This window comes from Oryx dammah, unplaced genomic scaffold, assembly GCF_014754425.2.
Source record: "Oryx dammah isolate SB20612 unplaced genomic scaffold, SCBI_Odam_1.1 HiC_scaffold_26, whole genome shotgun sequence".
Lineage (NCBI taxonomy): Eukaryota > Metazoa > Chordata > Mammalia > Artiodactyla > Bovidae > Oryx > Oryx dammah.
The window spans coordinates 77,865,380-77,892,944 of NW_024070210.1; the positions used below are offsets into that span (position 1 = coordinate 77,865,380).

A 27,565-nucleotide genomic window follows, 5' to 3' on the forward strand; every position below is an offset into this window, starting at 1 on the left:
GAGAGGCACACTGGGATAGACGGGGCTGCACCTGTGCAGCATCTCTGGTGGCAGAAAGAGGGGACACAGCGGGGAGAGCAGTCACGAGAGCAAATCTAGAGTCATCTGGAAGGAGAGTCAGAGAGCAGTAAGGGATGAGGAAAATGAAGGGAAGGAGAAGGGAGGAAGGTGGATAAAGAAAAGAAGAAAAGGACAAGGAAGAAGTGCATCATTGGTTGATGTGGCTGAGAAGAATTTTAGGAATTATGGGAATACTAAGAATCCTAATTGCAACAGAAATAAAGTGAGAAACATCAGCAATTTTTCATGGTTCTTTCTCATGTCAATAAAATGTTGGTTCCAGTGTCTTAGTCTCAACCTAAAAGTGAGAAAAATACAAATAATTCTCCTGTTCCAAAGTTTTTTCATGTCTGACTCTTTGAGACCTCAAGAACTATAGCCTGCCAGCCTCCTCTGTCCTTGGGATTTTCCAGGGAAGAATACTGGAGTGGGTTGCCATTTCCTTCTGCAGAAGATCTTCCCAATCCAGGGATCAAATCTGGTCCCCTTTGTCTCCTGTATTGTAGGAGGATTCTTTACCTCTGTGCCACCTGGGAAGTGGTCCAATTCACTCTTTATAATGCCTGTGTAGTACTCTGAAACATTCTATTATTAATTAGTTTACCTTAATAGATATTTCTTTCTATTACTGTGGTATCCTAGAGTGTTGTCTTTATACAACTTTGTAGATTGACTTTTGTATATATGGGGACATGTCTATTGTAATGAAATTTCTGAACTGGAATGGCTATTTTCAAAACAAGGTGCATTTAAAATTTTTTTTGATAAAGTGACAACTTTCCATTCAAATGGTACAAACAATTATACTTCAACCAACAGGGAGTGAGAAGATGTACTTTGCACCCTCTAAAAATTGAGAATTACCAGCCTTTTTCATTTTAACAATCCAAATGTACTTTATCTATAGACATTTTACTGATCCCTAGTGATTTCGAGCAACTTTTTCTCTGTATATTGGCACTCTGTCATTCAACCTTGTTCATATGCTTTTTCCTATCTTTTGACCATTTTTTCCCATTGTTAGCTTTATTTTTGTAATTAGAATGAAAGTTTAGAAAACTGCATCATCCAAGTAATAAATATGTGATAACTATAAAATGTTTAAAAAAATTCTAAAAACAAGAAAAACTGAAATAAAGGAGATTGATATAAGCAGATGGAGAGGGTGACAAAGTAAAATTCTGTGGTAAAATTAATACTGAAATCGTATTACGCTAAAAATTGGAAAACATTTGCCTTTATGCACCAAGGATAAAGGATTTTCATTTCAATAAGTGACATTCCATCATTTTTCCTATGGAAAAGTGTATTATGGTCTTCAGATCATATATAAATAGCAGTCAGAGTGCAGATATGAATATAAGAATAATGTATGAAGTTAATGGAAATAATACAAAACTTGTTCATTACTTTGTGTTAGGTACACATTTCTTAAACAGGACACAAATATGGCTAAGCATCAAAACTAGGCTACATTCATATATACATTCATTTTTGTGTCACTTTCTGTATTGCAGAGATGGGCACAACATTGTAAACCAACTATCCTTCATTAAAAAACTGATGTATATTAAAATTGCCATTAAAAGTATTCAAGAGTTAAAACGATAGCTAGACAATCTATTAAAGGGTAACTAGTGAATATATTTACAGTATTATGTTACCAAAGTTAATATTATTAACTATAAAAATATTATATTAGCAAGTATTAGCTATAAAATATATTATCATACTATCAAAGGACTCATTTTGATTTCAAAGTATCTCCTTCAAATCAACAAGAAAACAAACAAATTGATAGAACAGACAAAAGTCTGAAGTAGGCATTTGACAATAGAAGATAGTCAAATGGTCAATAAACATGTCATTCCCATAAGGTGCATAAGCTGACATAGCTAATTTACACTGGTAGAAATCAGAATACTGTTATAAATGGAGCATACAATATCATAAACAGAGCTCTGAAGGGCTGGTAATGCTCTGTTTCTTGATCTGAGTGCTGGTTATGGGGTGTTGCTTATGTGAAAATTTACCATGCTGTACCCTTATATTACATTTTCTTATATGAATATAAAACTCCAATAAAAGCTAAATGATACATGATGACCTCTTATTAATTATTAGCCATAAGGTGACAAACTAAAACTAAAATTTCAGGTGCTTTCATTCTAGTTTTCCTTTTCTGCTACTGAAATATTTAAGTAAGAACACATTTGTGGAACAAGCATGACTTCTGACCATGTGTAAGCATTGACTTTCTATTAATAGATCATAGATGAGAAATGTGTCATTTGTCTTTTTCATCTATCTGAGGTACAAATGTGTGATTTTGATCTTTGGTATCAGGACTTCCCTGGTGGCTCAGCGGTAAGGAATCCAACTGCAATGCAGGAACCTCAGGAGCCTCGGGTTCGATCCCTGGGTCAGGAAGATCCCCTGGAGGAGGGCATGACAACCCACTCCAGTATTCTTGCCTGGAGAATCCCATGGACAGAGGAACCTGGAGGGCTACAGTACATAGGGTCAGAAAGAGTCAGACATGACTGAAGTGACTTCGCACATAGGCAACGCATGTAGTATCGAGGTACCAACACGTTGACATTTGGCATTATTAGGAAAAGTAGAAAACTCTAGTGAATAGGAAAGGGTGATAAATCCCTCAAGATGCTTACATCTTGTTGATTACAACAGAGTTCAAGATGATCCCAAGCTATGAAACTCTGGGGAAGTTATGCATTTTTCTCTAGGAACATTGCTAACAAACAGAATATTGGGATTCTGGTAAGGATGAAGAAGTAAATCTACTTGTAGACAATGAACAGTACCTGCCATATCCTTAAATGTTAAAGGGCTCCTGAAACACTGTGGCATGCTATGCAGTCAATGAGATTATTAGCCAACATCTTTATCATTAACATTATTCCAGAATCTGGTGCTTGGTTCCGGTTTGCCGTAATAATAGATGAGGAAGTTCATCTTGTCTTTGGACTTCAAAGTCTGCTGAAATGGAAGAGAGAGAGGAACATTTATAAAGGAGCTTTGGAATGATTATCTTTACACTCCATTTTAGTTAAGGAAGCAATAGCCTCTCTGAAAATCTCTTCCACATGGCCTTAACCAAAAACTGACAGTATAATATATTTCTCTCTCTTGTGATTGCTTCTTAGTCACCCTCATCTAAAACATTTTGACTTTAGAGAGGGGAGCAGCGTTGTCTTCACAACCACATCCATGTAAAAATAGACTTTTGGCTTTGCTCTTAATCTCAGAGCCCTCAATCATTGACAGTCCAGGAAAGAGAGATTTCCATTCTGAACTGTACTTATGAGAAGAGTGCATTTGACTACTTCCCATGGACTTCCCTGGTGGCTCAGACAGTAAAACATCAGGCTACAATGCTAGAGACCCCGGTTTGATCGCTGCATCAGGAAGATCCCCTGGAGAAAGAAATGGCAACCCACTCCAGTATTTTTGCCTGGAGAATTCCATGGACAGAGGCGCCTGGTGGGCTATATTCCATGGGGTCACAAAGAGTTGGACATGACTGAGCACACAAGGAATATTAAAGGAATGGTATCAGCAACACCCCAGTTAAGGCCCTGCACTCTTAATAACCATATGTTTGGTTGTGAATAAAAAGGAAGACTCACAGTTCCCCTCAATAAGTGTGTCAAACAGCCTTCACTGCACATCACAACTTCCCAGCCTGGGGACTTAGCCACCTACTTCTGTGCAGAAACATACTCACAGACACACACACACACACACACACACACACACACATATCAGTTTGTGCATAAAAAGTTTTAATATATTTAAGAAAATTGAAATTATATAGAATTTATTCTTTGATCAAAAGTGGAATTGACTTGAAAATCAATAGCAAAATGATATCTTTAGAAATGCCCAAATATTTGAAATTGAGGCATTAAAATTTAGATTAACCCATAGGTTAAATAAATAATTACTTGGCTATTAGAAAATATTGTGTCTCTTTTGCTGTCTCACATACAGGGTTATCATTTTGAAACATGTATAATATCATATAAGAAACAAGTTGCCAGTCTAGGTTTGATGCAGGATACAGGATGCTTGGGGCTGGTGTGCTGGGATGACCCAGAGAGATGGTATGGGGAGAGAGGTGGGAGGTGGGTTCAGGATTGGAAACACGTGTACACCTGTGGCAGATTCATGTTGATGTATGGCAAAACTAATACAATATTGTAAAGTAAAAAATGATAATAAAAATAAAATCTGTAAAAAGAAAATATTGTGAAAGAAAATATAGTGAGAACATATACATATAAATGTTATGAGATACAGCTAATATACATAGGAGGAATTTCTCTTTAAATACCTATACTACTAAAGAAAAAGCAAGAGAGTTCCAGAAAAACATCTATTTCTGCTTTATTGACTATGCCAAAGCCTTTGACTGTGTGGATCACAAGAAACTGTGGAACATTCTGAGAGAGATGGGAATACCTACCACCTGACCTGCCTCTTGAGAAATCTGTATGCAGGTCAGGAAGCAACAGTTCAAACTGGAAATGGAACAGCAGACTGGTTCCAAATAGGAAAAGGAGTACGTCAAGGCTGTATATTGTCACCCTGCTTATTTAACTTCTATGCAAAGTACATTATAAGAAACGCTGGACTGGAAGAAACACAAGCTGGAATCAAGATTGCCGGGAGAAATATCAATAACCTCAGATATACAGATGACACCACCCTTATGGCAGAAAGTGAAGAGGACTAAAAAGCCTCTTGATGAAAGTGCAAGAGGAGAGTGAAAAAGTTGGCTTAAAGCTCAACATTCAGAAAACGAAGATCATGGCATCTGGTCCCATCAATTCATGGCAAATAGATGGGGAAACAGTGGAAACAGTGCCAGACTTTATTTTGGTGGGGGACTCCAAAATCACTGCAGATGGTGATTGCAGCCATGAAATTAAAAGACACTTGCTCCTTGGAAGAAAAGTTGTGACCAACTTAGATAGCATATTCAAAAGCAGAGACATTACTTTGCCGACTAAGATCCGTCTAGTCAAGGCTATGGTTTTTCCAGTGGTCACGTATGGATGTGAGTTGGACTGTGAAGAAAGCTGAGCACCGAAGAATTGATGCTTTTGAACTGTGGTGTTTGAGAAGACTCTTGAGAGTCCCTTGGACTGCAAGGAGATCCAACCAGTCCATTCTGAAGGAGATCAGCCCTGGGATTTCTTTGGAAGGAATGATGCTAAAGCTGAAACTGCAATACTTTGGCCACCTCATGCGAAGTGTTGACTCATTGGCAAAGACTCGGATGCCAGGAGGGATTGGGGGCAGGAGGAGAAGGGGACGACAGGATGAGATGGCTGGATGGCATCACGGACTTGATGGACGTGAGTCTGAGTGAACTCCGGGAGTTGGTGATGGACAGGGAGGCCTCGCGTGCTGCGATTCATGGCAAAGAGTCGGACACGACTGAATGACTGAACTGAACTGAACTAAAGAAAAGGCTGCAAAACAATTTTCTAAGCTTTCAGGAAAAAAGATTTAAAAAATGAAGAACAAATTACAACTAATATAAACTGAAATAAGAAAATAATAAAAATGTCAAATTGGAAACACAGAAATAAAATAATAGAAATAACCATGAGATACAAAGTTAATTTTGCTAAAAAGATTAATAAACTATATTCCTAGGTAGAATTATCATGGTGAAAAAAGAGAAAACACAAATTAGAAATATAAAGAATGAAAAAGTAAACAATAGATGCTACAGTGTCAAAATGATAGAGTCCCTCTGCTGTCTACCTGAAACTATCACAACATTGCTAATTGGCTATACTCCAATACAAGATAAAAAGTTCAATAAAAAAAGATAATTAAAAAATCATTAACAGGATAATGCTACTGTTCATCCCAAGTGGGGATATGAGGAAGTGGGGAAATCTGATTTTTTGGCGAATGTGCAATGACTATTCAATGGAGAAATGACAGTCTTATGAGCAAATGATTTAGGGACAATTGGATACTCTTAGGCAAATAACTGAATCTTGGCCTAAATTTCACACCTTATACAAAAATTTGAGGAAAATCGCGAAATGGACCATACATCCATGTGTAAAATCTAAAACTATAAATCTTTTTGAAAAAAAAAATCTTCAGGACCAAGTGTTGGACAAAATGATTTTTGTCATGATATCAAAGCACAATCCATAAAAAATAAAATATTTCATCAAGAGTAAAAACGCTTGCTCTATGAAAGATACTATCAAGAGAATGAAAAAGACAAACCACAGAATGGCAGGAAATATTTTCACAATGTATTTTCATCAAAGAATGATATTTAGAATACAATGACTGTCTAAACTCAGCAGGAAGAAAACAAGTAGTCCAAATGGAAAATGGTTCACCCAGACATTTCATGGAAGAGCTATGTGTTAGAGAAATAAGCATGTAATCAGATGTTCAACATTATTAACCATCAGGGAAATGCAAATTAAAACCACAATGAAATACCACTCCACATTTTTATTAATGGCTAAAATGAAAAATAATGATGATACCAAGTTCTGGCAATAATGTAGAGAAATTGGATCACTCATACATTGCTGGTAGGTAAATGGAACAGTCATTCTGGAAGACAGCTTAGCAGTTTCACATAAACTTAAATATTCACTCACCTTACAATTCAGCAGTCACTATTTTATGGGCATTTATAATGGAATAATGAAAAACTTATGCTCACACAAAATTTGTACTTGAATATTCATGGAAACTATATATGTGATGGCCAAAAACTGGAACCCAGCGAAATGTTCTTCACTGGGTGAATAGATAAATATGCTGTGGTACACCCATTCATTACAATATTATTTATAGATCTATTTCAACTTGCTGTAAGGTTAAGTCTAAACAAACCATTTTAAGTTGAAAATGTGGTAAGTGGAAAATGCATATAATATACTTAACTTACTGTGCATCAGAGCTTTGCTTGGCCTAATCTTAAAGGTGTTGTACTGAAAGCAAAAAACAGAATGGCTGTATGGGTACAGAATGGTTGTAAGTGGGTCAGTTGTTTGCCCTCATGATCCCAGGGTTGACTGAGAGCTCAGCTTGCTGTTGCTGCCCAGCGTCACTAGAGAATGTCATACACCATGTTGCTAGCATGGGAAAAGATAAAAATTAAAAATACAAAGTATGATTTCTAGTGAGTGCATATATAGGTTTCTCACTACCGTACTGTGAAAAATCCTAAGCTGATTCATCACAAGTTGGGGACAGTCTGTAGTGATTAAAAGAAACTTACTATTGATTCATGCAACAGCCTAGATGGATCTCAATGCTGAGTGAAAAAAAGTATCACAAAAGACTACATGATACATGCTTACACACCATATTATTATAATTGCATGCATAATGTATGAATTTACTTATACAGCATTCTCAAAAGGACAAAATATAGAGATGAAAAGATCAGTAGTTGCTAGGAGTTGCAGGGGTGGAGACAGTGTGAAAGTGGTTTGCTCTAGAGAGATGGAACAATTCTGCATCATGATTTTAGTGATGGCACAAAAACATATACCTGTGATAAAATTTCAGAGCTATGCATAAGAAAGAGTGCATATAAAGCTGATATATCAGATTATCATCTGTATTTTAGTAATACTTTATCAATATCAATTTTCTGGTATATATATAATATCTACAATCATTATATACAGATACATGTGCTACATATACAATACCATGCTGCTGCCCAGTTACTGTAGACATTCATGATCTCTTCTACTTAAATACAAGTAGATTTGGTAATACAAACCAGGGCATCAGCTGCTTGTCAGCACTCAGAGGTGAAATGGACAGAGGAGATGTCTCAACTAAACGTGCACTCTCCTCCATGCATCAGTCACTAACAATACAGCTCAAGCAACTTAAAAGCAAGGAGTTGGCACTGTTTTAGAGACCTTGTCTGTACTTTGTTTTCTACTATTTGTTTGCCTTTGGTTCTTTTATATTAATTCATCCATTAAAATGGTAAAACCAAATGGAAAATTCACAGCTACATTCAAATGAACAGGTAACAGTTTACAAACTTTCAGTCATCACCTTCTGTACTGTAGAGGTATAGTGTGTGCTTGCAAGTTTTGTTGGAGTGCATTATAGTATTATGGCACAGAAAGAACTGACATGCTTATTTTAATTTTACTTAGCAAAAAGAAAAAATAACAAGCAACTAACTAGTGAGACTGAACATTTTGGGCCAGTGGAACAGAAAAAATAACATGAGAACAATTGTAAAACACATGATCTAAGAAGTACAATTCTACTTGTGGAAGGAACGTGAATGAATTTCCTGATCCTCCTTAAAGTCTGATAAATAAGATTCAATGTCAAGTTTCAAAAGAATAATTATTTTATTCTTGTTATAAATTCATACAAACATAAAAAAGAGAATAGACTCTGAAAGTTAGAAGGACTGATATTTTATCATTTGATGTCAAAATGATTTTATGTATTGAAAAAACCAAGTAGAGCTCTAAAACCTATAAAATATGTTAAAAATTTTGGATAAGACTGCCTTTTGCCAAAATTATGTGAGTTTTTAAATAGAGTATTTAGATTTTGGATGGAGAAATGTAAGTATAGGCTAAATACGTGACTAATAAATAAGTCCCAGAGGGATGGTGCAGGGAGGGAGGAGGGAGGGGGATTCAGGATGGGGAACACGTGTATACCTGTGGCAGATTCATGTTGACGTATGGCAAAACAAATACAATATTGTAAAGTAATTAACCTCCAATTAAAATAAATAAATTTATATTTAAAAAATAAGTAGATTATAAGAAAGGTTAATTGCTTATACTAAATCTTATTTTAGGTCTGCTCATTTTGTTACAAACAGCATTATTTTGTTCTTTTTCATGGCTGAGCAATTTCATTGGGGTTTCCTCAGTGGCTCTGTGGTAAAGAATCCACCTGCCAAGCAGGACACATGGGTTCGATTCCTGGCTCAGGAAGATCCCTGGAAAAGGAAATGGTACCCCACTCCAGTATCTTGCCTCAGAAATCCCATGGAAAGAGGAGCCTAGCAGGATACAGCCCATGGATCCCAAAGAGTCAGACACTACTTAGTGACTAAAGACCAACAATAATAAAATTGTACATAAGTAACAGTTTATTCATTCCTCTGTCATTTGAAAAGACCCTGATGCTGGGAAAGATTGAGGGTAGGAGGAGAAGGGGACAACAGAGGATGGGATGGTTGGATGGCACCACCAACTCAATGGACATGGGTTTGGGTGAACTCTGGGAGTTGGTGATGGACAGGGAGGCCTGGCATGTTGCGATTCATGGGGTCGCAAAGAGACGGACACGACTGAGTGACTGAACTGAACCGTCAAAGCACATTTCATTTTGCTTTAACCAAACACCAATAAAAACGTAAAATAAACAAACAAGCAAACAAAAATCCTATAGTAAATGGGATGGCAAAATTATTCCGTGGAATAATTATAAGTGAAAATCAACTTGTTGTTCTTTAGTTCCACTCAGTTCAAACCTTTAAAATAATTGCTTTTGCAAAGCCCCCTTTCAGGCACAGCATACTTTAATTACCTGTGGGGGGGGGAAATTGACAAAGAAAGGTTTGTGGTGAGCTAGACTTTTTTTCCTGTCTGTGCACAGACCATGTTACCTATGAACACGACAAATCCCACTTCCTGTCTGAAGGAGTCACACAGGAACCGGATACTATGTATATGCGCTGCCAAGCACACAGAGACACTGAACTCTCAGCCTGAGGCAGAACTAGGCACATTTGTGCAGGGGAATCCATGCCTCATGCTGCTCTCCAGTCTGCCCTGGGTGTTCCTGGCCTTCATCTTCTCTGGTAGGTATTCTGAAAGAGAAGCAAGCACCTTATGATTTCAGCTTGGCTTTTTTTTTTTTTTAGTCTAATCCCTACACCACTTTATTCACTGCTCCATCTCTGTTTTCTGATTTTCCCACAGGATCCAGTGCAGCCCAGAGAGTTACTCAAGACCAGCCAGACATTTCCACTCAAGCTTGGGAGATAGTCACCCTGAGCTGTCGATATGAGACAACTCAGAGCCAATACAACATTTTTTGGTATAAACAACTTCCCAGTGGAGAGATGATTTACCTTATTGGTCAGGGTTCTTCTAGCCAGAATGCAAGGTATGGCCGCTACTCTGTAAATTTTCAGACATCACGTAAATCCATCAGCCTCACGATTTCAGACTTAGAGCTGGAAGACTCTGCAAAGTACTTCTGTGCTCTCTGGAAACTCACAGTGCTTGAAGTAATAGGAAAAGCTGAACAAAACCCCAGAGCTCAATAAGAGAGAGCCCCGCTGCTGCAGGACCCAGGCTGAAATACACACCTGCAGCCCCCAGACAAGAAATGGTAGTCCTGCGGTTGCTTCATCTGTGGTCTGGATCAGAAGATTTAATTCTAAATAAAAGCTCCTTCTATGTCATTTGGAAGCAGGTGCCTAGAGTAACTTTCTACTGATACATTCTCCTCCTGAATTTTTGACTTTAAATCAGCCACACAGAACATGTGCAAAAGTTGTCTAAATTTGAAACCTTGTCCCATAAAAATATAGAATGGCAGTTTCACCTAAAGAGGCTCACATCGCAAATCTGGATCTAGAAGCTGAAATTGTCATGGAAATCATCTCCTTAGTCCTTTTCCTTCAGACTTCGTGTTGGGCACAATCGGAGGAGAACCACCCGTGATATAGAGTAAGAGATCAGTTATGAAGGATTAGAACACAGGCAATGGCTAAAGCTGGTGGAAGAGTTCATAAATACTGTTATATTTGCATTTGGTGTTGAGCTGAATTCACTGTAAGTCAACTAGAATAATATTTGTGGAGGAAAGTTGGATGTGGACAAAAGCATGGACAAACTGTGGCATGTATGGAAATATATGAGGACAATGGAACCCACAAGACACCCTAAAATTTGTCCGTCTCTAACCTCCTTCAGTCTCACAGTGGTGCGTGAACTTCAGGAGAAGTGGATGTCATTTGCCATCATGTTACATGCATACTTGGTCTAATACAAAGAGAACATGAGTAAGAGATCTGATGGGAGGTAGAGGAGTTGTGAATCAATAATAAGTTGAACTATCAGATCAGCAGCAACAGTATGTATTGCCATAGCTCCTGGAGCTCTGCACCAACCCGTGGAACATAAAAATATGGCTGCTTCACCACAAGTACCTTCCAAAACTCACACAAATCACTTTCATGGCCAAGCCTACTGCAGAACAAAAAGGGAAGCAAATTCGAGGAAATAGATTTCCAGATAGTTAAGCTGAAACAGTACAAAGCTACCATAATGCCTTAACTAGTTAACTTCCCTCCTTGTTAACTAGGTATTCATCAGTACCTCCTTGAACAATCAGTTCAGTTCAGTTCAGCTGCTCAGTTGTCTCCGACTCTTTGTGACCCCATGAATTGCAGCATGCTAGGCCTCCCTGTCCATCACCACCTCCCAGAGTTCACTCAGACTCACGTCCAACGAGTCAGTGATGCCATCCAGCCATCTCATCCTCTGTCGTCCCCTTCTCCTCCTGCTCCCAATCCCTCCCGGCATCAGAGTCTTTGCCAATGAGTCAACACTTCGCATGAGGTGGCCAAAGTACTGCAGTTTCAGCTTTAGCATCATTTCTTCCAAAGAACACCCAGGGCTGATCTCCTTCAGAATGGACTGGTTGGATCTTCTTGCAGTCCAAGGGACTCTCAAGAGTCTTCTCCAACATCACAGTTCAAAAGCATCAATTCTTCGGCGCTCAGCCTTCTTCACAGTCCAACTCTCACATCCATACATGACCACAGGAAAAACCATAGCCTTGACTAGACGGACCTTAGTCGGCAAAGTACTGTCTCTGCTTTTCAATATGCTATCTAGGTTGGTCATAACTTTTCTTCCAAGGAGCAAGTGTCTTTTAATTTCATGGCTGAAGTCACCATCTGCAGTGATTTTGAAGCCCCCCAAAATAAAGTCTGCCACTGTTTCCACTGTGTCCCCATCTATTTCCCATGAAGTGAGGGAACCAGATGCCATAATCTTCATTTTCTGAATGTTGAGCTTTAAGCCAACTTTTTCACTCTCTACTTTCACTTTCAATCAAGAAGGTTTTTGGTTCCTCTTCACTTTCTGCCATAAGGGTGGTGTCATCTGTATATCTGAAGGTATTGATATTTCTCCCGGCAATCTTGATTCCAGCTTGTGTTTCTTCCAGTCCAGCGTTTCTCATGATGTACTCTGCATATAAGTTAAATAAGCAGAGTGACAATATACAGCCTTGTCGTACTCCTTTTCCTATTTGGAACCAGTCTGTTGTTCCATGTCCAGTTCGAACTGTTGCTTCCTGACCTGCATACAGATTTCTCAAGAGGCAGGTCATATGGTCTGGTATTCCCATCTCTTGAAGAATTTTCCACAGTTTATTGTGATCCACACAGTCAAAGGCTTGTATTACCTATTCTATAATCTGTTTGCTCATAGCAAGAATCTCCACTCACTGTTGTACTTAACTTCATATAAAACAAGCTCCTTATTCAGGAACAACACTATATGGAAAGTAATAAAAAAGAATAAGGAATTCCGCAAGTCCACCTCTGTGGTTTTGGCAGAAGTTTGCAAAGCATTGAAGACAAATCCAAGAGTCTATTTTAGTGGTAAAAACTCTTACTAATACTCAGGGGAAATTGATATGCTGCATTCTGGGAAACATTATTAATAATGATACCTGACATCACAGGCAATAAAAGTCACAAAAGGTAAGCATTTCTAGAGAAAACAAACACATAAAAGTTTCAAGGGAGCTTCTTATGAGCATGCAAGTATATTTTAAAATTGTTTTTGTTTGTTAAAAATCACTACAAAGAGAGGGAAAAGTCAAGGCTTGATTGAAAGACTATGTATGCAGTACACAGTCCTGAAAAAGGACTCAAATTCAGGATATATTAAAAGTGCATAAATCAATAAGAAGAGAAAATAGCTAATAAGAATAGCAAAATCTTAGAGATCCAAATCAGAAATATTATAGCCAGTAGGTAGTAAACATGCACTATGACCTTGATTTTACTGTTTTTACAGAAACCAAAATCAAACCTCATCTGTTCCATCCATGTCCTTTCAGTCTGAGTGTATCACTGTAGCTAGATGTATATGACACAAAAAGGATAAGGAAAAATAATGGCTGTCTCCAGGAAACTAAGGATTAAGTAAATATCCTGGAAGCTTCCATTACTGAACTGATGTGGGTGGGTCGGGGGGGGTAAGAGTAGGTCACAGAAGTGGACTTTGAAGGAAAGGTATTCTTTAGTAGAATAAAGAAAGTTGATATTTATTGAGCTTACCATAATATAGTAAGGCATGGGATGAATTTACCATCCATTATCTAATTTAAGTGTTAAAACCCTATGAGACAGATTTTATAGTTCCATTTCTTTTCATCTTTGAGAAGTGAGACATAACTTTTCTAACTGAAAAGTGTCCCAAACTTTTATTGTCTTTCAGAATGTACCACCTTAGAGGGCTCTTTAAGAGAAAGTTTGGGTATGGAGAAGCACTTGGATCTAAGACAGGGTGACTGGATGTCTCAGTGATGGTGACATTATGCCAGTTTAAATTGGAAACTAAAGGCAACTAGGAAAGAAGATGGTAAACCTAGGTACAAATTGCCCCAGGATCAGTAGATGAGGAAATCATCCACTATCCAGTTAAGTGCTAAATGCTTTAGCAAGTTTGTTAGTTGCAGCGTCCCTGGAAAAACAAGAGGCTACAGGAAAAGAAGGGATATTAAACACTCCAAGCATCTTGTATATCAAGACCTGTGCCCCTTGCCTTTGCCCTCTCTGCTGTGATGCTATCCCTCAAAACATTTACATGGTGCACCTCTGAAAGCTCAAATGTCACACCTTTGTGAATGCTTTATCTTAGTGTTATTTGCATTCCCAGAGAATCAGGCTCCAGCAACTGCGTGTAGCAAGAATGAAAGCGGAAGCACTGCCACCTGGTGGCCTGCTAAATATTTTGTGAGGTTGATACTGGCCCTCTAGTGATCATGGATTAAACTGCGGGCAAACCTAGTCACTAGTATTATGTGTCTGGAGAATCCCATGGACTGAAGAGCCTGAGTGGCTACAGTCCAAAGGTTTCAAACACAGAGAGGCTGAGCAAGTACGCATGCACGCTAGTCAAAATAGGGGCAGCCACTGTTGAACCAAAGTCAGTAAACGCCTCAATGCAGAAATCACAGGAGAGAGAAGATTCGAGACAACTGGCTGGTTTTTAATCTTTGCCTACCAGATGTGAAAATGATTGACTTCAAATGACAAATATTGAGTTGGCCCAAAAGTATCTTCATGTCTTCTTGTAACATCTTACATGCGATGATTTTGGCTGGCAAGTAATAGGCTACCTTGGAGAGGAAGCTCAGAATTATTGCACAAAAGGTTGTTTTCTTTTTACCTTCTTCTTCTGGTAAGTGAAATAGTTTCTACTGCTCTGTCTTTTCTTGTAGTATAGAATAGAAATATTCTGAGAAAGGAAGCAGGACTCAAAAATGGGGAAGAAACTAAGCAATCATAGCAAACACTGCTTGGTATACTCATTCCAACAACAACATCTCAGTTTCTCAATATAACACCCTAATGAACTGATTTTCCCTGAACAGAAAGAACATGATAGACCATGGAAACTTACAAAAATACATGAAATCTACCATTTAAACTGCCAAATATACCTCAAAAAATATTAAGCTCTATCTTGTGGATAGACTCCTTTGCAATTTGAGAGTTTGGCTCCCAAATCCTCAGCGTTCTGTGCATTGCCTGTGACTGAGTGCCTATGCTAGGGAAAGTGTTGTGCGAGGTGATTTTCAGGTGTGTTCTCACTCACTTCTTATCCTAACCCTTCAAGGTTGGGTCCACGCTACTTTAGGGAGGCAGTGTAACAGTGCTTGAGATGGAAGACTTGGATTATGTTTCTAGACCTACCACTCATTAGTTGAGTGATCTTGGGAGTATCACCTAATTATTTTATGCTTCAGTTTCCTCATATCTGCAATGTGGATATTGATAGAATCTATCATGCAGGGTTGTTAGGAGAAGTGAACGAGATGATGAATGCCAGTGTGAGCCCAGTGCCCAGCAGAAGGATACTGACTATTCACAGAAATGGAAATTGAACATGAGAGAGGTTCAATACCTTGCCTGGTGTTGCAGAGTAAGTGTCAGAGTGGAGCCCTCCCTCTATACCTTACTTAGAGCACAGGCCTTTCCTCATCCCAAGAGTAACTCTCTATCTTAATATAGTATTGTATTGTCCTTAAAGTGCTTATCCAGTGCAGTGGGTGCTGTGCTGGTTTGATTCTTGATCAAGGAGCTAAGATCTCACATGCCTTGTCCCCACCCCCCCAAAAATTAAAAAACCCAGAAGCAATATTGTAACAAATTCAATAAAATCTTTAAAAATGATTGACATCAAGAAAATTTCTTTTAAAAAAAGAAAGAAAATCAACAAGTAGACTCTTATTATGTAAAACATATAACCTCTGACATTTAAAACATTTATAGAATGTCATAAACGTAGGGGCATGACAAATTCCAAACACGATATGCTCCATACCAGATAGATAAGTGTTCTAATTCTTACTATGCCACTTCCCTGATATTTCACCTTGAGTTAATCACCCAAACTCTTTGAGCTTCAGTTTTTGTTATTTGTAAATTAGGAATAATAGTAACTCTATTGTGTGACTTTCATATTAGAATAATGTACATGAAGCAAAAGAAAATTCAGCACATTATGTGGGTGAACATTTCTATTTGGGGAATTTGAAAGTTTTAAAAATTTTGTTTAAAATGCATATAAAGATTCTTAACCAAAGCAGGATTCATGTCACATATTACCATCCTACTCTCTCAAGTTGAATAGTAGCAGTCCATGATTAAGCAGCCCACTTCTGAAAGGTTGTCAGTTTTTTGTGTAGTGAGCTCATCTCAATGTTTGTGAAGTAGGTCTCAAGAAAGCAGTGTTTGATCCCTCATTTTGAACCACAGGCAACTGATTCTAGGGCAGAAATGGTTGGTGTGTTTCTAGCACATGTATGTAGTCTTGTCTCTGATTGGTTGGGCAACCAGGTACAGAAACCTATTTTCTGAAGCAGCATGTTTCACAGATCTAGGCTGCAGAACGTTCCTCTGCTGAGGACACTTGTTCAGGATAAATGGAGAGGAACACTTTGCCAGCCTCATGGCTGATCCTGTGGCTTCATCTTGGCCGTAAGTACTGGGGCTGCTGAAGATATTCTGAACAGTCTGGGGTGGTGATGGGGAAGGAGGGAGATGCAGTCAGGCACCTCAAGATTCTAATATTTGGGAATGTGTGAAGGCAATGAACACTGTAGAGAAATCAGTTTCTATGTGTGACCTTGTCTTTCTGCACAGGAGTGAGCAGCCTCTTGACTGTGGAACAGCGTCCTCCCTTGCTGTGGGTTCAGGAAGGAGAGAGCACCAATTTCACCTGCAGTTTCTCTTCCAGCTATCTCTATGCTTTACACTGGTACAGATGGGAACCTGCAAAGGGCCCCAAGAACCTGTTTGTAATAAGTGTAAATGGGGATGAAAAGAAGCAAGGACGAGTGAGAGTCACTCTGAATACTAAGGAGGGCTACAGCTCCATGCACATCAGAGGATCCCAGCCTGAAGACTCAGCCACCTACCTCTGTGCCTCCACACAGTGCCACTAAGCCCGCTGCAGCCCATACCCAAACCCGTGCCTACTGCTGCTCTGAGACCAGCGTTGAGGAAGAGCCATTGTCGGGAGGAAAAGGGAAATTCAATGAAAGACAGTGTTTTCAGAAAAAATAAAATAAAGAAACCAGGGGGAAATGCAGACATAGATAAACAGGCATTCCAGTCACTGTAGCTCCCTCAGCTAACAGGACTCTTTCTAAACATCACTAGTCTCCACTACCACCAGTATACTGGCCATATCATTGGTTCCAATTCCTAGCCTCCTCTTTTCATGTGATTCCAAGTAAACTAGATAGTACTCAAACCTATCTAAAATAATATGGTTATTCCTGGGTAATGTTTACCCTTCACTATTGCTACATCCTAAGAGCTAGTCTTTATGGTATTTCCTTATGTGCATGAATGTAATATGGGGATATGCTGTCTCACACATCTGGCATGGAAGTCTGCATGTTTTATACCAGAACAGTCAATTCTGTCTCGTTTAACTCGTTGGAGATTTTGGTTTTGCTTTAGTTCAAACTTCCCACTACATGAATATCTGTATGTCATTTCTTTACTGTGTGGTTGTTTGCATTTTTAAAAATCACTGTGATATCTGGAAGAAGCATTGATAGGGGAAATTCACTACTAAACTTGGTCTCTCCCCCAGTTTATATTGTAACTGTGATAATGAATAAGTAACTGAATTCCAGGATCTGAGTTTCTTACTTAGTATTTTCCAGGTATATGAAGCTGATCCATTATCTGATCCTGTGCTCATTTTGCAGATTTTCAAATAACCCACCAGTTTAATACCATATTGGGCTTCTCTGATGGTTCAGACCGTAAAGAATTTGCCCACAATGCAGGAGAGCCGTATTCGATCCCTGGGTCAGGAAGATCCCCTGGAGGAGGAGATGGCTACCCATTCCAGTATTCTTGCCTGGATAATTCCATGGGCAGAGGAGCCTGGTGGGCTATCATCCATGGAGTCACAAAGGGTTGGACATGACTGAGTGACTAACACTTTCACTTAATACCTCACTGGTGCTTTGCTGCTGCTTAGTCGCTTCAGGTGTGTCCGACTCTGCGTGACGCTATGGACGGTAGCCTGCCAGGCTCCTCTGGCACAGGCTGCTAATTCTGGGGTCTTTTTGGTGTTTGTCGACACGGATTAATTTGCTTCTGGGCCTCTTCATCTTATAGCTTATGCTTTCAGGTTTCTCCCCACCATACACAATAGTAATTAATATCAAGCCTCAGTCCAGCCTCCTGAAGTATGGTGCTATTGTGCTCTCTCTCTTTCATAAATTCATATTTTAAAAAATTTATTAGTGTCATTATGTTTAGGAAAGATAATACATATTATAAAAACAGTATTGGTTTGCATACAAATCCCTCAGACCAAAACTATTTAAGAGACGTTCATGTGAAAAATTTCTTTTTCAAAGATCATTCACTGCTGGGGTCCAGCCCCGGTGGATCCAGGGAATTCGAAGGTGGAGACGGAGTTGGCGTCTTTGGAAAAATACATATTTAATTACAGATATAGAGAGAGATTAGAAACGGATAGTGTAGTAGGAGAATTAGTGGAGAAAAGAGGCTGAATTTCAGCCAGAGAAACGGGAGCAAGAAAGAAGCGACATGGTGGAATCAGTCTTTCCAGAAACTGATCCAATTTTTTTATTTTGGGGTTTGCTTATATACCTTTTGTTACACATAGGGATGAATACAGAGTCACGCGGGGGTCTTAGGGATATTACATCATCTTCTGGCCATGAGTGAGACCTGCTGACATTCTATGACCCTTTCTTTCTGATAACCAAAAACCTTATTTCTTCCAAGGGTGGTTTTTCTTAAACCAGGCACCACCCTCCAGATAAAGTTGCATTCCTATAGGGTGAGGGTGTAGTGAGTTACAATCAAGAAAGGAATTTATTTAACCCAAGGTTAACAGGATTAATCTTAAAGGTTAATACCTATCTCTCCTATATGCTTAAAGGTTAATACTTATTTCTCCTATATGTTAGTTATATTCATTATAAGGGCAGGGAATATGGAGATTTAGCAGCAAACATCAGCCCAACAAATGAAAAACCCTTCACCAATATAATTCCTAACCAACCCACTATACTGATAATTTCTAACTCCCCAAAAGAATTTGCCTTTTGTAAGTCTAAAACATCTCATGCCTCTCAGATTGGGAGGCTGTAAACAATCACCTGTGGCCGGACGAACCTATACAGGCAGGCTAGATAACCTTCAGAGGAGTTCGTAAGCTGAAACACTCTTGTCATGCCCAGGAATTTTTATTGCCTTGGAGCTGCACGTTTACTCCTTCTCCAAGAAAAATGGTTATGGGGGAGAGCCCCCTGTAAAGTCAGAGGTGTAGGCGAGAGCATAAAACAAACTCTGGTTTTGGGGTAGATGCTCGGGAACAGGGGGTTTCCTGAGGCTTGATCACGCCTTTGCGTATGCCAAGCCTCCTTCCTCATGACCTTTGCCATGGGCGGAGTTCCTCACGCTGGCCCCCAACAATTCACAAGGCAGTAATGAATCTATTTGTCCATCAGATTGCAAATAGTTGAGCCCATTTTCCTATATGAATGTGCATAGAACTGGAAGGTAGAGCACAGAAGTGAATGAGGTGAATCTGTAGTTCATTGTACAGTAGTGTTAATGGAATTAAACAACGTGCAAAAAAAGAGCTGCTGGTCAACTTCCCAAACTGGGTCTTCAACATTATTGGCATAAAGATCAGTGGAAGAAATTTCTAATACTATCAGTGAAGACCCTGTGTTTTAGGTAACTCTGAATTGGCAGAAACAAAAGGCACAGAGAAAAAGCAAGGACAAAATTTGTCTATACTGTGTGTTGCTGCGACACAGTGCTTCATGTGTTTTTCACACCAAAGAACATATAGAATTTGATTACATTTGTACAGCATTTCAGTATAGAATTCTGCTTGAAACTGACCTGTGATTCCACATTCCCTGGGTTCTTCCTCACCTTAAGGGGTAAGGAGGTAAAGCACTTTCCACACACGTAATCAATTCCTGGATGCAGCAGCACATAACTTGGAAAATCTACTCTTATAAACATGGGGAAAATGCAAACCTGGAAATGAGATTTCTTAAAAAATACCTGTGTCTTTATGAAAGTCATATGTAACCAAGCAAACATTCACCAAACTTCAGTTTCTTTGGGTTCTCAAATGGATTTGAAATTGAAAATATTCTGTTTGTTGTGTTAGTTATAGAGATACAGATCTGACCTCTTAAATAGTCCCTCATTTTTTACTCACGTGGAGTGAGAAGAATGAGTGAAATATAAAAATCAAATTGAACAAGGAAAGCTCACATCTCCCTGTTTACTGTAGGGCCCCAATATGAGAAACCAACCACCTGCTCCTGTTCTGTGGGGCCCAAAGCTCTCATCACACCTGAGCATCACCAGCTAATCTTCTCTGCTAAGGCAGGAACACCCAGACCACACGTGAAATGAAGTTTGGTGTAACAGACAGATGTTTCAGGTCCAGCTCTTAGAGACAATCAGAAATCAGAGAGAGGAAAAGCGCACTTTATTCTTGCTAATATCTCACAAGTCTTCAACAGGATTCTCTTCATGGGCTTTAGTGTCACTGTGTTTTGCTGCACAACAAACCACCTCAAAACTTACTGTTTAATTATCTCATGATACCTCTGCTCAGTGCAGTGAAATGGGGCTCAATTGCACTGGAATCCCTCAATTTACTCACTTAATTAGTGGGGTTGACTGGAAGCTGAGGCTCAGCTGAAATCTCAGAGGCCCGGGCTCATCTCTCCTTCAGATGTTCTCAGGACTGACCAGGGCCCATGCATGTGGTCTCTCTGTGGCCCTGAGGAAGCTGGGCATCTTACACTGTGCCTCGGGGCTTCCAAAACCACAGACGTGCCAACTGCCAAAGAGTCGCCATCTCTCGCCTCAGAACCAGCATGATGTGAACTCTGCTCATCTGTTTACTACAGTAAGTCATGCAGACAGCCTGGACTCAGTGTGTGTGGGGGCTACACAAGGTCCCAGATATCAGGGAGCAGGGTCACTGGAGGCAACTTTGGCCACTAGCTTCCACGTGAGCTGATAGAATAAATACATTCCTGTGGCAAACTGGCACCAGAGTGCTAATGAAGCACATATACCTTAATAATCATCAAGGTCATGTCACTTTACTTCTCAAATAGCACCCATATCCACTTCCTCTTCTCTATACTCCTTGCAGCTCCCCTAATCCAAGCATTTAGCACCTCTGACTTGGATAACTGCAAAGGCCTCTTCACTCTCTTCCTGCCTTTATTCCTAACTCTATGAATCTGACTTCTACATGACTACAGAGTTTATATATATAGGAGAAGGAAATGGCAACCCACTCCAGTATTCTTGCCTGGGAAATCCCACAGACAGAGGAGCCTGGCGTGCTGCAGTTCATGGGGTCACAAAGAATTGGACATGACTTAGCAACTGAACAACAATAACAACAATAACAACAACAATAACACAAAATTAGTTCACTTCCTGCTCATCTTTGGATAATGAGGAACCATTAGAAATTGTAAAGATCAAATGTTATATTAAGAATTACAAGGCAATGTACAATTGAGTTACTGAGTTACTTCTAGTTTTCTCATTCACCCTTTTCTGCCACATACTCTAGATGTACATCAGCCACTTTAAAATAAAACCATTTATGCTAGTATTAAGCTTTTTCCTTAATCTGAACCTTTGCAGATACTGTCCTCTTTGGTCAGAATGGTTTTTCCAAAGTACTTATTTAAAACACACGTATGTACTCAACCTTTACAGACCAGTTCAAGCAACATTATTTCTTTTTTAAAAAATATAAATTTATTTATTTTAATTGGAGGTTAATTACTTTACAATATTGTATTGGTTTTGCAAAATCTTAGAGGATAATATTGCTAACTTTTAATTATAAATATTCTTGAATCTGGTCCCCTCTTAAGATGGTTTGACAAGAATATTTGCTACTGAGGGCCATCTTATATTTATATTCATTCAAACTGTTTGCTACGAGGCATGAAGAGATTCCTTTTAGTCCACAAACTAAAGCATGGTCAGGTTCCCTTCTTTTCATTTAGCAAATATCTCCTTCACAGCACAAGACCTGGAGATAGGCTATAGCAAATACAACGGTGTGAGTTGGGAAAGGGCAACCTTCTCCAGTGGGTAACTATTCTGTCTTGGTTTTACATCCTTCTGTGTAAATTGCAGCAGGGCTCCTGATCTGCATGAAGACCAGGAAACTTTTAAAGCATCCCCGAGTGCTGCTCCAGACCCATTGCTCTTTTAGGGTAGGAGTGGAGCCTTCACCAACATAGCATTCCTAGATCTGTCATCATTTGGAGGTCCAAATCCAACATGGCTGAAAAGTTATCCCAATTATGTGCATTTCAAAGAACTTTGTTAACTCATGGGATTTTCCTTTTCCATTACATCCTAAACTTGCTACTCCTTGTGTTTCTATATATAAAGTAATTCAGATTCAGATTTACTTCTGACTTTAAAGAAGTTTTGAAATGTCTACCATTTATATAACTGCATGGCAACAGTTCAAAGACATTAAGGATCCTATAGTGAGTTAGAAGGTGGGCCCCAAAAGATACATTCACATCCTAATCCATGGAAACTGTGAATGTGAACTTATTTAACAAAGAAACTTTTCAAATGTAATTGAGAAAAGGGTATCAAAATCCAATCATACTGGATTGTCTTGGTGGGGCCTCAATCCAGTGACAATTGTCCTTTTAAGAGACACACAGGTGAGAAGGCCTTGTGAGGTCTTCTCGATGGAGGAGGAGGTTGGAGGTATATAGTCACTAGCAAAGGAGGACCTGGAGCCACCAGAAGCCAGAAGAGGCAAGGAAAGATTCTCTCCTCTTTTGGAAGGAGTATGTTCCTGCTGACACCTTGTTTTCAGACTTCTGACCTCCAGATTGTAGGGAACCAGTTCTTGCTTTTTGGAGCCATCAAATTTGTGATAATTTGTAATGGTAGAACAAGGGCTACTGGGGCTACCACAGTTTTCCAAAGGTAACATTTCTAAATAGCTACAAGCAACTCCTGATTGTTTACATTCATGGAAGGGCATTTTTAAACTAAATTAAAGAGTAATTAATTAAATTACTCTTTGGGACATTTGCATTCAAATTCTCTCATAAGTAAACATACACATTTATTTATCATTCAACAAATGTTTGAGTAACCACTATTTACCAAGTATTACTGGATCAGCAATTTTTGATCCAGTCACAGAGGGGCAGCATCTGCAAACATAGACACTCCTTGGGGAAGATGGGTGGGTATATACAAGGTAGTAAGTCTGACTGGCTGTCTCAAATTGTAGTCACTCCTTTCTATTTTCTTTCCAAAAGGCAGTATAGACTACATTTCTACAGGTCTGGAAGAAGCTGATACAAGGGAAACTGTTTTAGGAGCAGGCAGATTCAGCAACTCTTTCTGAAGAGGAAGAAAAGGGAGATGCTACTGTTAGCACCAGTGTTGATCTTATGGATACAACTGTCACGTGAGTTTAATTGCTCCCAGAAAATTCAGCACAGAGGAATCTTATCTGCAGACAACTGTAGGAGTGGGATTTTCTGACTGAGAGCCAGATGTTGAGAAAAACATAACTAAAATGTGGGAGGGAGACAGAGGGAGTTGGGGAGGGAGACATGGAAAGAAAGAGAAAATACACAAGAAGAATGAAAGAGACCATTAAAGCTGAGAGAATAAACATCTAATCAGACTTTCTCTGTTACTTCTCGTTGCTTTTCTGAACAGAAATGCATGGACAACAGATAAAGCACTTTTTGGAATTCTTGCTTCTGCAAGAAGGAGAGAGCTTCACCACATACTGCAATTCCTCAAGCACATTTTACAACTTACAGTGGTTTAAACAGAGGCCTGGGGGAAGTCCTGTCTTCTTGATGATATTAGCTAGGGGTGGAGAAGTGAAGATGGAGCAGAGATGGACAGGTCGGCTTGGAGAGACCAGACAACACAGCTCTCTGCACCTCGCTGCTGCCCAGCTCTCAGATGCAGGAACCTACTTCTGTGCAGAGGCACAGTGCTCTGGAAGCACCTGCTATCTGTCCCCAAACCTCACTGTGGGCTCCAGGGTCGCTCCTCCTCATCTCTCCTCAGAGCAGGGGCCAGAGAAAGCTGAAGTCATGATGTCTATGAAGAAATTGAATTTTAATTAAAAAAAATCCCCAGATTCAGTGTCAGTGAAGAATTCTGTCAAACATTGAAGAGGAATTAGCATGAATTACACACAGTTTCTTGCAGACAATAGAAAGAAAATAATTCTTCACTCATTTTATGAAGCTAATATTACCCTGATGCCAAAATCAGACAAAGACCATAAAGAACTGAAAACTACAGGGAAATATCTTTTATCTAGAAGATAGACCCAAATTTATTAAAATATTTTAGCAAGTACAATTCATTGATATGTAAAATGAGTAATATACCAAGCACAAATGTAATTTCTTCCAAGGGTACAAGACACTTTAATATTGAAAATCAATGGATAGAATTTGCCATATTAGCAGGGTAGAAAAGAAGAACCATGTCATCATATTAATCTAGTCAGAAAAAAAGGATTTGTAAAAATTCAATAGTCAATCATGATGAAAACTCTGAGAATCACAAGAATAGTGGGGAATTTCCTCAATAGCTAATGGTATTCTTACTAGTAAAAGACTATAATTTTCTGTAAGAAAGAGAGAAAAGCCAGAGTGTCCATTCTTGTCACTCTTTCAGTACAGTGCTAGATGTTGGAGTAAGAAATAAAGAAAGTAGATGTAATGATATTATAGAGTTGAAAGAAGAAGTAAAACTGCCGCTATTTGCTGGTAACATGATTATCTATGTAGGAAATACAAAGAATATGCCCCTAAATTTATATTAGGGAAATCCAAATTAAAACTACAAAGAGATACCACTTCACATATATCGTAAGGGCTAAAATTAAAAATACTGACAATACCAAGTTCTGGCAAGGATGCAGAGAAGTTGGATCACTCATGCATTGCTGGTGGGTGAATGGCCCAGTCACAAGAATTTCAAATATACTTAAATATTTACTTGCTGAATCTTAATACTGGAAATCAACCAATGATCTTCACTGAATGAACAGATAAATATCCTGTAGTGCATTCACACAATGAAATATTATTTATACATCTTTCTCAACTTCAAGAGGGTTATTTTGCAACAAATCATTTTAAGTTGAAACAATAGGAAGTCAAAAGTTCATTTAATATGGAAAGGAAATCTGAAAAAGAGTAGAGATAAGTATATACATGTAAAACTGATTCACTTTGCTGCACTGCAGAAACTTAACATTTTAAGCAACTATATTCCAATAACAATCAATTAAAATTAAAAAAAAGAAATCCATCTAATATATTTAACCTAGCTTCCCTTAAATGTGACCAATACTTGCATTAGCCTACAGCTGGGAAAAAATCATCTCACACAGTCTATTTTATACTAAAATAATGAAAATCTTATGCTATGTATTGAATACTGTCCTGAAAGTGAAAATCAGGATGGTTATATGGGTATGAAATGACTGTAAATGTGTTGTTTACGCTCATGATTTTGAGGTTGGCCAGCAGCTCAGCCTATTCTTGCTGCCCAGAATCACCAGGAAACATAATACTGCATGTTGGTAGCCCAGAAAAAGATAACATTTCAAAATTCCAAGTATGGTTTCTACTGAAAGCATATCACTCTCTCACTACTGTAAAGTCAAAAATTCTAAATTGAATTATCATAAGTTGGGGGCAGTCTGTAGTGATTAAAAGGAACAGACTATTGATATATGCAGTAGTCTAGATGGGTCTCAGGATGTTATGCTGAGTAAAAAAAAAAATCAATCTCAGAGGCTACATGGTATATGATTACACTTATTGGATTATTATGACTGTATATGTACTGTGATTCTACTTATACAACATTCTCAACAGGACAAAATATAAAGATGAAAGGAGATCAGTAGTGACCTGGGTTGTAAAGAATTGCAGGCCTCAGGAGGGTATACAAAGAGGGTTTCTTTAGAGAGATGAAACAACTCTATGTCACGATTTTAATGGTGGTAACAAGAGCCTATACATGTGATAAAGTTTCACAGAGCTATGCATCAAAACAAGGGTGCATATTAAACTGAGGTATCAGATCATGATCTATATTTTAATATTTTGGCAATATAAATTTCCTGGTAAGTATATGTAATTATATCAGCATGTATATTTTAGAATATCAAGCTGCTCTTCAGGCTGCTGCAAGCCTTTGTGGTCTCTTCTGCTTAGTTACAAATAATTGTGAACCAGGACATCAGCAGATTTCAGGGATTTTCAAGGGTTGCAGTGCTGGGGATGGTCTGCAAAGTAAGTTCTTTAGGGTGATGGAATGATTCTGTATCTTAATTTTAGTGGTAGTAACAAGAACTGACAAATGGGATAAATTTCACAGCTGTGCATAAAAAGGTAGATATAAAAACATGTGGTATATATAATAAAATGATACATATAATATAATGATCTATATAATATATGTATTATCATTCTGCTCCCCAGACTGCTCTGGGCGTTTGTGGTCTCCCCTGCTTCCTTGTAAATAATTAGAAACCAGGACGTCAACTGCCTGTCACTCAGAGTTGAAATGGGACAGAAGAGTAGATGGTTCAACTACATATAAACTCTCCTCCTTGAATCACTCATTAATGAGTTCTTTTGACCCTAAATTTTAAGAACTGGCACTGGTCTTGACATATACTAAGTGTCTGAATAGGACTGGAAAAGGTCAGTTTCATTCAGTCCCAAGAAGGGCAATGCCAAAGATTGTTCAAACTATTATGCAATTGTGCTCATTTCACATGTAAGTAAGGTTATGCTTAAAATCTTTTAAGCTAGCTTTCAGCAGTGTGTGAACCAAGAACTTCCAGAGGTACAGGCTGGATTTCAAAGAAGCAGAGGAACCAGAGATCAAGTTGCTAACATTCACTGGATCATGGAGAAAGCAAAGGAATTCCAGAAAAGCATCTACTTCTACTTCATTGACTATGCTGAAAACTTTGTGTGGATAACAGCAAACTGTGGAACATTCTTAAAGTGATGGAAATACCAGACCACCTCACTTGTCTCCTGAGAAACCTGGATGCAGGTCAAGAAGCATTAGAACTAGACAAGGAATAACAGACTGGTTCCAAATTGGGAAAGGAGTCTTTCGAGGCTGTATTTTGTCAGCCTGCTTATTTAACTCATATGCTGAGTACAACATGTGAAATGCCGGGCTGGATGAATCACAAGCTGGAATCAAGATTGATGGGAGAAATATCAAAAACCTCAGATACACAGAAGATACCACTCTAATGGGAGAAAATGAAGAGGAACTGAAAGGGCTTTTTGATGAGTGTGAAAGAGGAGAGTGAAAAAGGTGCCTTGAAACTCAACATTCAAAAATCTAAGATCATGGCATCTGGTCCCGTCACTTCATGGCAAATAGAAGGGGAAAAAGTAGAAGCAATGACAGATTTTATTTTCTTGGGCTCCAAAATCCCTATGGATGGTGACTGAAGCCGTGAAATTGAAAGAAGCTTGCACTGTGAAAGAAAAGATATGACAAACCTGCAGGTGGGCTAAGTCGCTTCAGTCGTGTCCGGCTCTGCAT

At 38.8% G+C, this 27,565-nt stretch overlaps 1 gene segment (V, D, J or C); it reads left to right on the forward strand.

The window, feature by feature from the left end:
* The first annotated feature begins 9,876 nt into the window (after nt 1-9,876).
* On the forward strand, nt 9,877-10,411 carry LOC120853727. The segment is given in 2 exon segments: nt 9,877-9,940; nt 10,062-10,411. Coding segments are annotated over 2 exon segments (399 nt in total).
* The last annotated feature ends 17,154 nt before the right edge of the window (nt 10,412-27,565 follow it).